This window comes from Magnusiomyces paraingens (genome assembly GCF_902498895.1).
Source record: "Magnusiomyces paraingens strain CBS 517.90 genome assembly, contig: contig3, whole genome shotgun sequence".
Lineage (NCBI taxonomy): Eukaryota > Fungi > Ascomycota > Dipodascomycetes > Dipodascales > Dipodascaceae > Magnusiomyces > Magnusiomyces paraingens.
In genome coordinates, this window is record NW_022474069.1 from 2,357,823 (window position 1) to 2,374,151 (window position 16,329).

Consider the following 16,329-nt stretch of genomic DNA (forward strand, 5'->3'; position numbering starts at 1 on the left):
AAAATTCATATCTTTATAGAAATTTCTTAAAATAAAAGTTCCAAATTAAAAAATCACAACTCTTATGGCCTCATTAGTATTTTCCAAATGACATTGTGGGCATCTTTTTTATGACAAGATTTACCTGCTTTGCTGCTTCACTTTAAAGAAAATATTGATATATAAAGAAATAAAAGGATTTTAAAGATAAGATAACAACAGATTGATTAGTAAATATAATATATTAATTAACTTCAAATCATTCAGCTTTGTGCTTTTTTCACAAAAAATATTTTTGAGTATTCATTGATAAAGAGAATAGCTCTAGAGAAAACAGTTGCATTGAAATTTTGTTGATTCTATTTTGCAAGAACTAATTCTTTAATTAATTATTGTTGTTTGAAATGAAAAATCTTATATACAAGATTTTTAATGAGGTGAATAGAATGAGCGGATTCAAAAAAAAAAAAAAAAAAAAAAAGAGATGTTGAAAAAATCTTTATCCTAAAAAGAAATCATGACAATACAAAAAATAATTTGCTACTTTTCAAAAAAATTCATAAATACAATATTGACTTGTTTGTTTATTAAAAAAAAACGATATCTGACACTCATTATAATTCACAATTTTAATTTTTTGCCTTTCTCAAATGAAGATTTTGTTATTATTTGTTTACTTTTAATATTCAATTTGTTATTTTTTTTTATGATTCATTATAAAAAAAAAACATGAATATTACAATGACCAAAAAAAAGTGTCGATTATACACCCACATCACCAAAAAAAATTTTCTTCACCACATTACTTTCAAGACAGATTTCTTTATCAAATTTAATTCAATTAGTACGTAACTTGAGATATAGGTTCCTTATTCTTTAGGGATATATATACTTGTTTAATATTTCGTATACCAGCCGTTTGCGTCTACTACAGCTTGAAGTCTTCGGGGGATTGATAAGACTAGCTTATTTATGAGGTCCTGATGGAAATCCTCCCAGACTTCCACAGCTGCATCGCGTAACATATTTAATGATTGATTATTCTTTGGTAATAGTGATAGTTCTGGAAATCTTTTACAGATCTTTTCCTTAAGCAGTTTCCATATATTCTCAATTGGATTAAGATCAGGTGAATAAGGCGGCCAGTCCACTAAAGTAACCCCATTCTGTCCGGCCCACTCACGCAGCCAATTCTGAACTATTCGAGCTTTATGTGTAGGTGCGTTATCTTGAGCAAATATAGAACCTGGCCTTGCAATTTTTGGAAGTTGGTCTTGGAGGCATTCGAGAATACAGCGGCTAGTAACACCTCCGCGAGCAGATTCAGGGTCTCCATGAAGCGACCATAAAGACGATCGAGAAGAAAAGGATATAGCACCCCAGAACATTTGAGAATGACGTGAGGGTTTGCCTTTTGGTTGTACATATTGAATATCTAATCGCTGTCCCTGTTCTTTGTTAATAGATGAAGAAATAGTGATGTCAATAAAACATACTTTTGGGCAAAAAATCCACTCCTGCTTTTCACCATCACCACGAGCAATTGTAGACTCATCACTTAAAATCCAACGCTTCCAAAAGCTTTCTGGCTCATCTTTATACATTCTCCCAAATTTGAGGCGTTTTTCCGCTATCTGTGGAGTTAGTAATGGCCGTCGGAGGGCGCGTTGATGATGGATGCCCTCACGCTTGAGCCATTATAAAATAGTAGGTTCAGAGACATTTAAACCAACGGCAACAATAAGATCTTGTGTTTTAATGAAAGGATATTTCCTAACGACTCTGAAAATGGCCCTTTTATCCCTATCGGAAAGCTTTGGTGGTCGTCCTGACCTTGCACAACTGGAGGCATTTTTTTGTTTATGGTAGCGTCGAATGATGCCAGAAACAGACCCTAGTGGCACTCCCTCCTCAAAAGCGATACGCCGCTGGGAAATTCCCAATTCGTACTTCATATAAATTTTGGATCTCTTAAGAGGACCATGTTCAAACCTGGAAGTCACTGGAGTCATTGGTGTTGAGAAAATAGGAATTCAAGATGAAGTGGTTGTCGCTTAGAAAGTAAAAAATATGATGTTGTAGCAAAAGTGGGGTTTGCACATCGTTACTTTATAGGGACCCACTGTACTATCAAACCGATAGAACACCCCCTCTTTCAGTATTTTATGATTTTTTTTAAAATCAAACGTTTATTATATGAACATTTGATAATTATGTACCAATCAAAAATATTTTAAGCAGAGTCTCAGTTGAACTTTAATGCTCCAAAACTTTAAGAAAATTTTTTAGGTTTTTTTGTAAACAGAGGGGAATCAAGTCTATTTAATTAAGAAATTAAGTTGTTGATCATTGAGAAGTCTCAATATCTTCTTTCATCAAATAAATAATTACCAACAATGAGAAAAAAATATATAAAAACGGGTAGTTCGCAGTCATTATTAAGAGGTATCTATGAAATGAGTTCTGGAAAAAGCACTAGCGTGGATCCACGAGAACAAGATAGCCTATTACAAGAAGGAACAATGTCGTCTTCTTTTTCAGATGGTTATTCAAATCCTGTTATTACAAACACATCCAATTCCAAAAAATCAGAGGTCATTGAAAGCTTTCAAAACACTGACATTTTGATACGGTTTGGCCAAGACCCAGACTCGTCTGACAATGACCCAGTTGCCGAGTTCTTGTACAATAAGTACATGGAAATGAGTTCTAATGAAGCTATTGAGATTTTGAGAGAAACTATTAAACATCACGATGACGATCTTAATTTCCCACAAACTGTTATGGATAAAATTGAAAACTTGGTCAATTATGGACCAGCAGCCATAAATGGAGACGAGGAAGGGTTTATTCGTGAAGCCAAGATTGAGGCTACATTGATTTACTGGTATTCTCCATACCCAGAAGTACGAGCTGTCACTGTCCCATTTGATGATACTGAGGAGCCTTGTGATACACCCCGTGCATATTTGCTGGGTCTTGTGTGGGCCGTTGTTGGTACTGGCGTTAATCAGTTTTTTGGCCCACGCCAGCCCAGCATTGCCATTGCTGCTGGTGTTCTTCAAATAATCATCATGCCATGTGGTAGATTGCTTCAGTATACTTTACCTGACTGGGGTGTAATTATACGAGGACGCAGGTTCTCTCTTAACCCAGGCCCTTGGTCTTACAAAGAACAAATGTTCACGACAGTGTTGGTGAATTGCACTGTTCGAGGGGCTTATGCTGCCAATCTCAATATCATTGCAGAGAAACTTCCACTTTTCTATAACAACACATGGGCTAGTGCTGGATACCAATTTCTACTGGTTTTTTCAACCCAGTTTATGGGATTTGGATTTGCAGGTATTATGCGCCGTCTTATTGTATACCCTGTGCGCACTGTTTGTCCTACCATGTTGCCCATGCTGGCTCTCAATAGAGCATTGGCATCTAAAGAGCCCAAAAAACGCATCCATGGATGGTCTCTTAGTCGGTATCAGTTTTTCTTAATTACTTTTGCTATTTCATTCTTGTATTTTTGGGTTCCAAATTATCTTTTTACAGCTCTGAGTACTTTTTCTTGGATGACATGGATTGCTCCTAATAATTACAACTTGGCCACAATTACTGGTTCCCTTTCAGGCTTGGGTATAAATCCTATTCCCACATTTGATTGGACTGTCATCAACTACAATAATCCGCTTATGCTTCCATTTTACGCCTTTGTAAGCCAATATATTGGTGTTATAATTTCCGGGTGTGTCTTGATTCCTGCTCTTTTTTGGACAAATTATAAGTGGACAGCTTTTTTCCCCATTAATTCCAATCGAGTTTTTGCAAATGATGGTAGTGTATACGATGTACGTAAAGTTTTGACCAATGGTCTACTTGATGTTTCTAAATACCAAGAATATTCGCCACCATTCTTCACTGCAGCAAATCTGGTTGTTCATGGTGCTAATTTCACGCTCTATCCATTTGCAATCATATACTGTTTCATAACTGATTGGGAAACCATTAAAAAAAGTGGCCAAGAAATATTGGAAACATTGAAAAATCCCAAGAGATCAAACTATGCTAGCTACAAGGATGTTCACAGCCAAATGATGTCAAAATATAAGGAGGTTCCTGACTGGTGGTTTTTGATTTTGTTGTTGGCAGCATTAGGCATGGGTATTGGAATGGTAAAGGGGTATCCAACCCATACGCCAGTATGGGGTATTTTCTTTGCAATGGGGCTCAATATTGTATTCCTGGTTCCTATAACACTTGTTTATGCTCTCACTGGGTTTGCATTTGGCCTTGATATTTTGGTAGAGCTTATCATTGGGTACGCAATTCCAGGAAATGGTACAGCCATCAACATTCTCAAGGCATATGGGTATAACATTGATGGGCAAGCTCAAAATTATTTGACAGACCTTAAAATGGGACATTACGCAAAGCTACCACCTCGAGCCATGTTCCGTGGCCAAGTCACAGCAACGATTTTCCAGGTTCTTGTAGCTGTTGGTGTGGTCAATTGGCAATTATCAAACGTTGACCAGTTTTGTACACCCGAGCAACCTCAACGGTTTACATGTCCTGTGGCCAACAGTTTCTTTTCGGCATCGGTTTTTTGGGGTGTAATTGGGCCCAGACGAATCTTTGACGGATTGTATCCAGTTTTGCGGTGGTGTTTTTTGATAGGAGGGTTGCTACCGTTTCCAATTGCGTTTTTGCGGCGCCGGTTCCCACGATACACAAGATATGTGCACCCGACCTTGATTCTAGGTGGCATGCTTGGATATGCACCTTATAATTTGAGTTACTTTACAGGAGGGCTTTACTTTGCTGTACTGTTTAACTATTACCTGAGAACCCGGTATCAATTGTGGTGGGAGAAGTACAACTATGTACTTTCCGCGTCTTTGACGACTGGGGTGGCATTGTCGGCCATCATCATTTTCTTTTCGGTTCAATATCACGACAAAAAGCTGGTATGGTGGGGTAACACAGTGGCGAGCTCTGGCCTGGACGCTGCAGCCAAACCCAGATTGACCATTCCTACTGGGAGTATTGTTGGGCCAGCCAAAGGCCAGTATCCGTAATAAAACGTGATGTGTTAAAGCTAGCTAGTGGAGGACTTTATTTTTTTTTTCATAGGGAAATTTAAGATTTTATAAATTTTTTTTTCTTGGTCACCACCACCATTTTACCAATGCTTTCCAGAACTCTCAGACAACAAACCAGATCTTTCCATTCTACTATCCGCAAAATGGGTGTTACTATTCAATCTCTTGCTCCAGGTATGTAATTTTTTTTTTTAAAGAATTCTTGTTTTGGCGACTTTAGACGACTAACTTTTTATGTAAGGCGATGGCGTCAACTTCCCCAAGCCTGGCGACCACATCACCATCCACTACACTGGCACTCTTGACAATGGTTCCACCTTTGACTCTTCTCGCACTCGTGGTGCTCCCTTCCAGGCTGTCATTGGTGTTGGCCAGTTGATTCGTGGCTGGGACGAGGGTATTCCTAAGCTTAGCGTTGGTGAAAAGGCCGTTCTTAAGATCACTCCTGATTACGGCTACGGCGCCCGTGGGTTCCCTCCTGTGATTCCTGAGAACGCTAACCTCACTTTTGAGGTTGAACTTCTCAAGATTAACTAAATGTAATTTGAAAATATATTTAAATTTTTTTTTTAAAAAAAAAACCCCTATTTTTATTGATTTGTCCTTGTCTATTGGCCTCCAGATCTCCCCAGTAAACTTTAATGAAACCCCGTAACTCTGGTACTGACTATGAGTAAATATGAGAATGACAGTTATTACACCCCACTGATTTCTATTTGTTACATGTTTATTTTGGCTGAGCGGATTGTTAGCTAAAAATTTTTCACTGGTTCCGCCCAATCACCGCCAAAGCCGCCAAAAGTTTTCCGCTACTTTACCTTCCCACCCTTAAGATTTGATCTTTAAGCCGTTGACGACAACGACACTGAGGAACAATGCCGAAGCGTCAGCACCTTCTGTTTTCTCTCCAGAGAAAGGTACATTATAGAGCTCTTTATAACTTGAATCTCATCTAACTTTTGTTTTTTTTTCCTTCTTTAGCGCATCAGAGCGTCTTTCAACAAATTCAACCTTTACAATATTCTCACATGGCGCAAGACCATTCGTCGCGGTACTCTTTACCAGCAGAAGTGGAGTGCTAAGGCCGAGACCCGTGCCTACCACGGTGAAAAGCTTACTGAGACACAGTTCCGCAACACCTTCGACGGCAAGTTCAACGCTGTTGCTCCTCTCCAGTCGCAGGCCGACGGCAAAACAGCTCCTGTTACGCCTTTTGCTCTGCAGGCATATGCCGTCCTCGAGAAGCGTCTCGACCAGGCTGTTTTCCGTGCCATGTTTGCTGCCTCTCCTCGCCAGGCTTCTCAGTTCATTCGTTACGGCAAGGTCAAAGTTAATGGCGTCACCATGAAGCATGCCGGCTACAAGCTTTCCCCTGGCGACGTCTTTTCTGTTGACCCTGACCGTGTGTTGCAAGCCCTTGGTCGCTCTAAGCCTTCTCTTAAGCAGTCTGTCGATGTTACCAACAGCATGATTCGCCGCTACAACAAGTACCTCCGAAAGTGCAAAAAGTTCCCCAAGTATATGTGGCACGCCAAGCAGAGATGGAGACGCAGACACCCAGTTTACTTCAAGCGTTACCTGCAATCGCGCCAGGCCCGCGTTGCCGAAAAGAACACAACTATTCTCAAGAAAATGAACCAGGACATTAACGCCTTGACTCCTGCCACCATCTTGAAGTCCATTCTTCTCCAGGAGCCTTACTTTGATAAATTCGGCACCCTCCCATTACTCTACGGCTCTGACGTCCAGAACAAATCTCTTTCCATCATGCAAATCATCACTGGCAAGCGTGCCTTTATCCCTAAGGCTGAAGAGACTGAAAAGACCGACTCACAAGAACCAGCAAAAGAAGCCGAGAAGCCGATAGAATCTGCTCATAAGGAGGAAGAAGCTACTCCTGCTTCTACTGAATCCGCCGCTCCTTCTACACCTGAACCCACCACTACTACTGCATCTGCTCCTGCCGAGGAGGTCGCCCCTGCTGACGAGTCCAAGGTTGATGCTGTTGTCAAAAAGTACTTCCCTCCCCTCCGTGAGGATGGCACCCAGGTCGCTGCTTCTGAGCGCCCTGAGAAGTTCAAAGATGTAAAGAAGCTGCTGCTTGAAATCTCGCGCATCCGTAGCGAGCAGATCGAGGTTGCCGCCAAGAAGCAGCTCATTGACCCCAATGATATCAACAAGGATGAGCCCTACGACCCTGAGTGGACCAAGCGTCTTGGTTCTGAGCTCGAGCTCATTGACTACGAAGCTATCAAGGAGGACCCCAACTCGGTGCTCCCCATCAGACTTCCTTGGCAATCTGGTGGCCATTACGGTCTCCAGAACCAGGAAAAGCCTTACTTCAGTCCTTGGGCTCCTAGACCTTTCCTGTCTCCCTTTGCCATTCTCCCTCATCACCTTGAGGTTTGCTTCGAGACCTGCCACGCCGTCTACCTCAGAGACCCCGTTGCAAGACCCGGTCACTCCGAAGTCATCTCTCCCTTCCCTCTTGACATGCATGAGCGTGCTTACATGTTCTATGCTACCAGAAGAAGAAAGTTTTAAACTCACCAACTGATTTTAAAAAAAAAAATTGAAAAAAAAAAAAAAAATTGAAAAATACTAAAAAATTTTTCTAAAATCCTCAAGCTGAGGTCTTGAACATCTAGAATATAAGTCTTTGTAAATAATATTGGATGTATATACTGTTTTCTCACACCTATAATCATTTTTATTTTTAACCAGAGTGTTCAACAATAGAAGAAACAAGCTTGCCATTAGGGCCAATCTTATGGAGAAACTGCTCAGGAACAGGGACCTCATCAAAATCACCCTCTTCTTCCTTGGGAACATCAATGTTGAGCGATGTAGACTGCGAGGTGTAAATCTCAATGCCTAGAGACTCCTTGGACAAGTAGATGTTACCAGAGTCGGACTGGTCGACCGAGATGGTGGGGATAACACCTGTTGTTTGGAAACCAAACTTCTTGCACTTGATAAAATCGACACCAGAAACAAGAGATTCAGCAAGCACGCCGACACCGGTAGACGAATTGACTGTGATGGCATTGGCCTTTCCCTTGATCTGAATGGTGGAGTTGACGCAGCGGTCAATGAAGATAGACTGAGAAATTTCAGCCTCGATGATGATACTGGACTCATTTTCAAAGTTCTCAATGTACCATTTGCCGTCCTCAAGAGTCTTTCGTGCGGGCTTCTTAGTCTCGGTGTTCTTGTGGGTTGACAGGGAAGCTGGCTTTTTGGGAGGAGCAGGCTTGTGGATAGAACCGCTAGACTGCTTGCGCAGCTCCGGATTCTTGTGGGTCATTTGACTCTTATCGACCTTCTTGAGACCCTTGGTCACCATATCGCCGCGGTTAAGATCGGCAAACACAGCAGACATGCCGCCGGAAGAAGCAGGTGCAGAAGACTCAGATGAGGAATCTTCCAGGAAGAACTCAGGAGGAGGAGGGGGGGGAGGAGGTGGTGGGCCACCAGCAGCAGGGGGAGCCGGAGCAGCTGGAGCAGCTGTCGGGGCAGCAGGAGCAGGTGCGCTCTTTTTGGAGGCCACTGCCTCGGCAATATCTACGCCACTACTGTTCCAAGCAGGGCCCGTGGTGTGATACTGCTTGACATAGGCCTGAAGACCTGTCAGCATCTTAAGGAACGACTGGACCCAGTCGACATGTTGCTGGTCGGTACCGCGATACTCCTTAAGCACCTTGTTGGCAAAAAACTGGGCGGAATCCTTAAACTCGCCGATGAAGGGGGCGGGCTTATCGACAGAAAACCACGAAAAGGCCGAAGCACCGTCAGCCACGGTGGCGAGGTGGTTCGACAGTTTAGAAATACGCGCTTCCTTAGAGTCCTTAATGTTGACAGCATCGGTCAAGGGCTTGATAATGGTGGCATACTGCTCGGCCAGGGTCGGGTTATCAAGAGCGGGTTTCTTAGATTTAGAGACGATTTGCAAAAAGCTGCGGGTAGCAGTGATGGCAGCTTCAACGTTTTGGGCCTGCTTCTCAACAAGCTCGCCAATAGACTTACTGGCAGCAGTGTAAGGGGCAACAAACTCCTTAGAAAACTCGTCAAAAGCGACAATGGAGGGGGAGTCCGGCTCAACAACCTCCTTGGGGGGCTCGGGAGCCGCAGCAGCAGCAGCAGCAGCAGCAGCAGCAGCAGGGGAGGTGCTATTAATAGCACCAGAACTGGCGGCAGTAGCACCGGCAGCACCGGCATCTGGGATTTCCTTTGCGGTCTGTGAATCAGGGCTCTCAATAGAGGCCTTGCGGGCGCTATCGGCAATTGCCTTGAGAGAGTCGGCCTGGTAGACAGTGAGATCTTCAAGACGCGAGGTGGCGGCCTCAAGACTAGCATGGAAGTTAGAAACAAAACTATGCAATTGAAGAAGACAATGCGTACCGCTTGATGAGGGTCAGGATGTTATAACCTGGGACGTTTGGTGCAGTGGCGTTGTCACTCATGGTGAGGGGATTTCTACGGTGAAGATTAAGGAGGAGTTGGTGGTGGATAGTGGTTTAGAAAAAGATGGCGATGTTTTCGAAGGGAAATAAATATTAGAGGCTGGAACAACTGACCTGGCATTTTGGGAAATTTTGGTTATGATAAGTTACAGAAGCTAAATGAGTTTTGTATGTGTTTGCCCGTTTAAATTTTTGACCTTTAAATTTCACACCACCACAGCCCATTCTCATTCTCATTCCCAAAACCAAAACCAAAACCAACATCCCAACCATGCCAGAACCTGATCCACATTTAGTCAAAGAAGAAACGAAGGATACCGGTGTCCCTCCAACTCACATATACTCCTTCAGAGACCCTTCTTCAGATGATTCACCAGTTGAAGCCTCTACCGATGGTGTTTGGGAGTCTGGTCTCCCCATTCTTATTGATATGGGCACGTATCAGACGCGTGCGGGCTATGCCACACAGGAAGGTCCCGCGTCCATTTTCCCCACCATATATTCCAAGTATAGGGACCGCAAGGTGAATCGGTCGTACTCACTGATTGGACAAAATGCATACTACGACACCAATAGCCGGTCCGGTATGAGGTCGCCGTTTGACGGCGCGTTTGTGTCGAACTGGGACGGAGTTGAGCTTATCTTGGACTACACATTCTCGCGTCTGGGAGTCAAGTCTGAAGGCCGGGTTGATAACCCAGTAGTGATGACAGAAATGCTGGGATGTCCGGCTGCCCAACGCAAAAATTTCAATGAGCTTTTTTTCGAGGCTTACAATGTTCAATCATTAACTTATGGTATTGACTCATTGTTTTCATACCACTACAATGGCGGCTCTAACGGTGTTGTCATTTCATCAGCACACGAATCTACACATGTTATCCCGGTACTCAAGGGCAAGGGAATGCTCCCACTAGCTAAACGAATCAACTGGGGAGGCCGACAATCAGCTACGTACATGCAGAATCTGCTCAACTTGAAATACCCCTATTTCCCAACTAAGATTACCCAGCCACAAGCCATGTGCCTTGTTCGTGATTACTGCTATGTTTCTAAGAACTATGCGCAGGAGCTTGCGGATTTTTTAAAGTATGATGGTCTTGAGAACCGTGAGCGGGTGGTTCAGGCCCCCTTTACGGAGAATGTTGCGCCAGAAAAGACAGCCGAGGAGCTGCGGCAGATTGAAGAACGGCGGAAGGAAAGTGGCCGGAGGTTGCAAGAACAAGCAGCCAAAATGCGACTGGAAAAGCTTGTTGAAAAGGAAAACAACTTGGAGTACTACCGGCAGTTACAGACACGCGTTGACGAGGCCCCGAAAAAGGACACAAAGAAAATTTTAGACCGCGAAGGGTTTAAGGACCAAGCAGCGCTGACCAGAGTGATGAATGATCTTCAAAGAGCTATTAGAAAGGCACGGAAAGAAGATGTTGGTGAGGATGATACACCGGCGGAACCACCGAGCTTCCCGTTGTTGGACATACCAGACGACCAGCTTGATGCAGAACAAATTAAAGAGAAGCGCAAACAACGACTTCTCAAGGCCAATTATGATGCACGGATGCGAGCCAAGGAAGAGAAACAACGAGAGCTTGAGCGCCAGGCGGAAGAAGAGCTCAAGAACGCGGAATGGCGCGAGCGAGACTTAGATGGATGGATTGCACATCACCGAGAAGAAAGAGGAAAGCTTGTTGATTCTATTAAGGAAAAACAACGACTTAAAGCTCAGCTTCAGGACCGCAAGTCGCTAGCCTCGCAAAACAGAATGAAGAACATTGCAGCGTTGATGAGCGATAGCGGGCGATCCAAACGGCGGCGAGGCGGAGGAGCACAAGACGACGATGCGGACGACAACTTTGGAGCAGACGACAATGACTGGGCAGTATACCAGGATTTGGGCAACGATAGTAGTGGAGAGGAAGAGGAAGGGAAGCAAAAGGAGATCAAAAGATTGGAGGCGTTGTTGCTGGAGCACGATCCGAACTTTACAGCCGAAGATACGCGGGAGGCAGAATTGGATTGGCGCAAGAGTGTGGTGCATCTATTTCTGCATGGCCCACGGGCGTTTGATCCAGATTCGATAGAGCAACAGCACCGTGTGGTACTGAATGTTGAGCGAATCCGGGTTCCTGAGGTGCTGTTTCAGCCCTCGATTGCTGGCGTAGACCAAGCCAGCGTCACTGAGATTGTGGATGACTTACTTCTGCGGCGATTGGACTCAGAGACCCGGGAAAGAGAGGCAAGTACACTGGTGCTTCAGGATATTTTCCTGACTGGAGGGCAGGCACATTTTAAAAATTTTGACGAACGCTTGCAGACTGATCTCCAGTGCGTGTTGCCCACTGGTGCACCACTCAAGGTACGACGGGCCCGGGACCCGATGCTTGACGCGTGGCGGGGGATGGCACTTTTTGCAACGACTGCAGACCGGTCCAAGGTGTTTTTCACGCGAGAACAGTACCTTGAGATGGGTCCACACTATGTTTTTGAACACGGGTTTGGCAATGAGTTTTTTTAAAAGATATTATCTATATAGGCAATATAAGTCAAAAAAACAAACAAACAAAAAACAAACAAAAAACGATTCTAATGTATTTTATTATTATTATATTATTTATACCTTTTGGTTATTTATTTCTTGGACTTTTTGGTAGTTTTGGCTTTGGCCTTGGGAGCTTCCTGCTTCTCCACTTTGGGCTCCTTCTTTTCCTTCTTTTCCACCTTTTCAGGCTTGGGTGCCTCTTCCTTCTTGGTCTTCTTAGGAGCTTCCTCCTTCTCAGCCTTCTTAGGAGCCTCCTTGTTACTGGCTTCCTTGGCCTTCTTAGGATCAAACTTAGGATCCATGCCCTTCTTTTTAAGTCTATCCCTACGAGCCTTGTCAATGTATTGCTTATCCGCATCATCATTGAACACGGCAAAGTCATTGTGGATAATGTGGCCCTCCTCAGCAGCTTCGGCACGAGCAGCATCTTCCTTCTCCTTGGCACCAGCCTTGGACTTATCGTGAACACTGGCTCCGGTCTTGACAAACTTGGCGACGTAGAACCCGTCGACGTTGTAAGTGTGAGGATAGTATCTGCGCGTCAGCGAAACAGATGGATGGAACTTCTTGCCGCGGAAAGAGGTGAAACCTTCCTTACCAATCTCAAGACCAGTATCAACAAGCTTGACATTGGGACGTTTGCGAAGAGCATAGTCAACAACGCTCTCATTCTCATCCACCATGACACTACAGGTGGAGTATACAATCACAGCGCTGCCCTCGGGTCCGCTAGCATCGACTGAGTCAATGGCCGAAAGAAGCAGTTGTTTTTGGAGATAGGGGAGTTGGATAAAGTCGAGCTCTGTACGCGAGGTCTTGACTTGAGGGTCCTTAGAAATGACACCGGTACCGGAGCAAGGAGCATCAAGAAGAATACGGTTAAAGCCGCCAATCACTCTGGGGAACTCGCGCGCATCATAGTTTGTGACAATGGTGTTTGTGCAGCCCAAACGGTGGATGTTTGCAACTAGAGCCTTAGTACGCTCCTTGTTAGAATCGTTGGCAAACACGCAACCTGTGTTTTTCATGAGGGCAGAGATGTAAGTTGTTTTTCCACCAGGGGCCGCAGCCATATCCAGGACACGCTCATTTTCCTGGGGGTCCAGGGCCATGACGGGTAAGAAGGAAGAAGCAGCTTGCAAGATGTAGTGACCAGCGAGATACTCTGGGGTAGCACCAATGGGGACCTGTGTATCGAAGATTTGGAGACCAACCTTGTTCCATTTGCCAATGGGTTGCAGGTTGACACCGCGGTTGACAAGTGCCTGGGCCAGATCACGGCGACGAGTGCGTAGGGTGTTTGCACGGATGGTGACGGGTCTGGGGACTTCGTTTGCTTCAAAGAACTCAATGGCCTCTGCAGGTGAAAAGAGGTTGAAGAGCTTTTCTGCAAGGAACCGGGTGTAGCCATAGTATGAGGAAATATCGGAAAGCAGTTGTTCGACATACTCTGCACGCGAGCGGCCTTCCTCTGCAAGTTCCTTAAAGGACTCCAAGACCTTGACGATTTCCAGAATTCGGGTACGGATCATGTTCAAGTCTTGAGGGAAGTCCTGGGCCTCACCATCAACAGACTTTGGCAGAATTTGCGCACGAGGGTTTTCGGTACGCTCATTATCTTCTTCATCTTCTTCACCCTCTTCATCGGAAGAAGCAAAGATTTCGTCTTCGCTGTTTTCCTCATCAGAGGATCCGGCAAAGGCCTGCGAGATGGCCTTTTCATTGAGAGCCTCAAGATCGGCTGCACCCTCACCCTCATCCTCATCGTCAGAGAACATGGGTTTAGGTCGGTTGCGTTCTTCGTCAGAATCGTAAAATTCGTCTCCAATGGCAGCTTCCTCATCGACATCAGAGGCGTTATTGAGGGCATCCTCATCAAACTCATCATCCTCCAGCTCTTCTTCGTCTTCGTCATCGCTCTTGTCAAACAGACTCTTTCGTGTCGCTTCAATGGCCTTAATCTCCTTCTTAGCCTTTTTCTTGTCAGTTGAAGTCTCGGAAGTCTTTCCGTTCTGTGCTTTCAGCTTCTTTGCTGGCTTTTCATCTTCACTATCGGCTGTTGCTTCACGCTTTTTAGGCTTCTTGGTGTTATTTTTTTCTTCCTTCTTGGTCTCGGCACGTCGCTTTTTACTGCGGATATTGGATCCAGAAGTTGAGCTCTCCTTGTCCTTGACAAACTCGTCAAACGAAGGTGGAGGAGGTTGTTTAGTCTTTGATCTTCTGCCCATTTTTAGTCGTCTGTTATGTAGGGGAGTTTTTTTTTTTCAAGAGATTTGCTGAAAGTTTTTTTTCTTTCTTTAATGACAGAAGAAAAAAAAATTTTTTTTAATCACCAAAATTTTAAGCTGTGAGGCTGAAAAAAAAAAAATTTCAAATCAGCCATAAAAAAAAAAAAAATAAAACCCTAACCCTCACAGTAAAATTTTTTTTTTTTTTTTCGTTTCCTTCTTTTCAAATCTCCAACAAAAAAAGATTTCCAATAATCAAGTGAATCTTTTCAAACAAACACTTGACAAACTATGACAAACAACGAATTGCCCAAGAACCCTGAGCCTGTGGCTGAGGTTCTGGATGTTAAGCCTGTTTCAGAGGCTACTACTTTGACTGAAGATACCACAAAACTACGAGTCAAGATCCCTGCTGAAGAGCTGGACCCGAATTTTAATCCATTTGAACAAACGGTGATTACCCCCAACACTTACATTTTGATTCGGCTACCGTCAGATACATTACGGATAGTAAAGATGATTCCAGGGATTAGTGTGAATCTGGGAAAGTTTGGTTCGTTTTGGGTGGATGATATTCTGGGGCACCCGTTTGGACTGACGTATGAGATCTTCGGGACAGGTCCCGAGGAAAAGGGGCTGGTGAAGAACCGACGGGCCAAGAAGGGTGAAAGGAAAACAAATAAACAACGTGCTGAAGAGGCTGAAGAGGAACAAGTGGATGTCAGAGGACCTAGACCACAACTGAGAATTGTGCCTGCATTAGACAATACGGAAGAACAAGCAAAGACAGACGAAATGATGCCAGAAGAAAATAACAAGGATCTGGTATATGACCCTGATGCAATGAAGCTAAGTATGGCAGAAATTGAAGCATTAAAGCGGACGAGTGTGGACTCTGGACGTGAGGTGATTCAGAAAATGATTGCGGCACACACGTCATTTGACAAGAAGACTACATTTTCACAGGAAAAATACATCAAGCGTAAGGAGCAAAAGTTTCTTCGACGATTTGCAACAGAACCTTTGGGAGCAGCTCAGCTTTTACAAGTGTACTTGGAAAAGGATCCTTATGGCCGTGTACGTGATATGTCAGAAGAATCACTTGCCCTTATGATGTCTATGGCTAACGTTAAACCCGGTGGTAAGTACCTGGTGGTTGACGATGCTAGTGGACTGCTAGTTTACGCTATGCTTGAACGTATGGCCGGCCAGGGTACCATTGTATTAGCACACGCCAATGAGCATACAAGTTTGGATGCACTTAAGTATATTAAGGCTTCTGAGGCATGGATTGAGTCGCGCGTGCGTACCATCAACTGGCTCGACTTTCTACATCCTGAGGAACACGATTTGTGCATTATGGAAGAAGCCTTAGGAAATGGTGAGATTACAGAGCCTGTACAAATTTCTCAGCCAGTTCAGTCTGCAGATGGTGTTCCTACAGAGAACTATCCTTACCGATTTGTTGAACGTACTGCTGAAGAACTTGCCGCCATGAAACCCCATCAGCGCGCCCAGTATTTCCGCAGAGCAAAGCGACACGCTGACTTTGCCACTGCACGTACATTGATTGATGAAGCTCCTGGTCTTGATGCTGTTTTAGTTACTACAGATCTTGATCTACCAGAGCTTATGCCTCAACTCGTTGATCGTCTTCGTGGTGCTGCTCCACTCGTGGCTTACTCTCCATTTAAAGAGACCTTGGTACCTACCGCCCACATTTTACAAAAAGATTTACGTGTGTTGGCCCCAACAATTATCGAGACCCGAGTCCGAAGATATCAGACTCTACCAGGCAGAATGCATCCGCTCATGACATCGCGTGGTGGAGGCGGGTACTTGCTATGCGGCACTCGGGTGTTCCCAACGGATGTGGATGCAGCAGGTGGGGCTCGTGGTCGCAAGCGCAAGACCAAAGAAGAAAATGGTGCAGAGCCTGCTTCTAAACAGGTAAAGACTGAACAAGAAGAATAAGCAGCAGCAGTAGCAGCAGTTGCAACAGAAGCAGCTTAATATATAGATCC

At 44.4% G+C, this 16,329-nt stretch overlaps 8 protein-coding genes across 8 annotated transcripts; 5 read left to right on the plus strand and 3 right to left on the minus strand.

Annotated features, from left to right (window-relative positions):
• Positions 1-875: 875 nt before the first annotated feature.
• SAPINGB_P004033 (uncharacterized protein) lies at positions 876-1,991 on the minus strand (the record flags this gene model as incomplete). The annotated part of the gene is made up of 3 exons (XM_031998748.1): positions 876-1,427; positions 1,476-1,613; positions 1,758-1,991. 3 exons carry the CDS (start codon positions 1,989-1,991, stop codon positions 876-878), a joined length of 924 nt encoding a protein of 307 aa, XP_031854639.1.
• Positions 1,992-2,435: 444 nt separating this feature from the next.
• Positions 2,436-5,051, plus strand: SAPINGB_P004034 (uncharacterized protein; the record flags this gene model as incomplete). The annotated part of the gene is made up of 1 exon (XM_031998749.1): positions 2,436-5,051. The coding sequence occupies one exon, from the start codon at positions 2,436-2,438 to the stop codon at positions 5,049-5,051; it is 2,616 nt and encodes an 871-aa protein (XP_031854640.1).
• Positions 5,052-5,161: 110 nt separating this feature from the next.
• On the plus strand, positions 5,162-5,612 carry SAPINGB_P004035 (uncharacterized protein; the record flags this gene model as incomplete). The annotated part of the gene is made up of 2 exons (XM_031998750.1): positions 5,162-5,249; positions 5,317-5,612. 2 exons carry the CDS (start codon positions 5,162-5,164, stop codon positions 5,610-5,612), a joined length of 384 nt encoding a protein of 127 aa, XP_031854641.1.
• A 338-nt stretch (positions 5,613-5,950) lies between these two features.
• Positions 5,951-7,619, plus strand: SAPINGB_P004036 (mitochondrial 37S ribosomal protein uS4m; the record flags this gene model as incomplete). Its single annotated transcript, XM_031998751.1, has 2 exons — positions 5,951-5,992; positions 6,057-7,619. 2 exons carry the CDS (start codon positions 5,951-5,953, stop codon positions 7,617-7,619), a joined length of 1,605 nt encoding a protein of 534 aa, XP_031854642.1.
• Positions 7,620-7,791: 172 nt separating this feature from the next.
• Positions 7,792-9,538, minus strand: SAPINGB_P004037 (uncharacterized protein; the record flags this gene model as incomplete). Its single annotated transcript, XM_031998752.1, has 2 exons — positions 7,792-9,424; positions 9,477-9,538. The coding sequence occupies 2 exons, from the start codon at positions 9,536-9,538 to the stop codon at positions 7,792-7,794; spliced, it is 1,695 nt and encodes a 564-aa protein (XP_031854643.1).
• Positions 9,539-9,809: 271 nt separating this feature from the next.
• On the plus strand, positions 9,810-12,053 carry SAPINGB_P004038 (uncharacterized protein; the record flags this gene model as incomplete). Its single annotated transcript, XM_031998753.1, has 1 exon — positions 9,810-12,053. The coding sequence occupies one exon, from the start codon at positions 9,810-9,812 to the stop codon at positions 12,051-12,053; it is 2,244 nt and encodes a 747-aa protein (XP_031854644.1).
• Positions 12,054-12,166: 113 nt separating this feature from the next.
• SAPINGB_P004039 (uncharacterized protein) lies at positions 12,167-14,305 on the minus strand (the record flags this gene model as incomplete). Its single annotated transcript, XM_031998754.1, has 1 exon — positions 12,167-14,305. The coding sequence occupies one exon, from the start codon at positions 14,303-14,305 to the stop codon at positions 12,167-12,169; it is 2,139 nt and encodes a 712-aa protein (XP_031854645.1).
• A 291-nt stretch (positions 14,306-14,596) lies between these two features.
• On the plus strand, positions 14,597-16,279 carry SAPINGB_P004040 (uncharacterized protein; the record flags this gene model as incomplete). The annotated part of the gene is made up of 1 exon (XM_031998755.1): positions 14,597-16,279. The coding sequence occupies one exon, from the start codon at positions 14,597-14,599 to the stop codon at positions 16,277-16,279; it is 1,683 nt and encodes a 560-aa protein (XP_031854646.1).
• Positions 16,280-16,329: the final 50 nt, after the last annotated feature.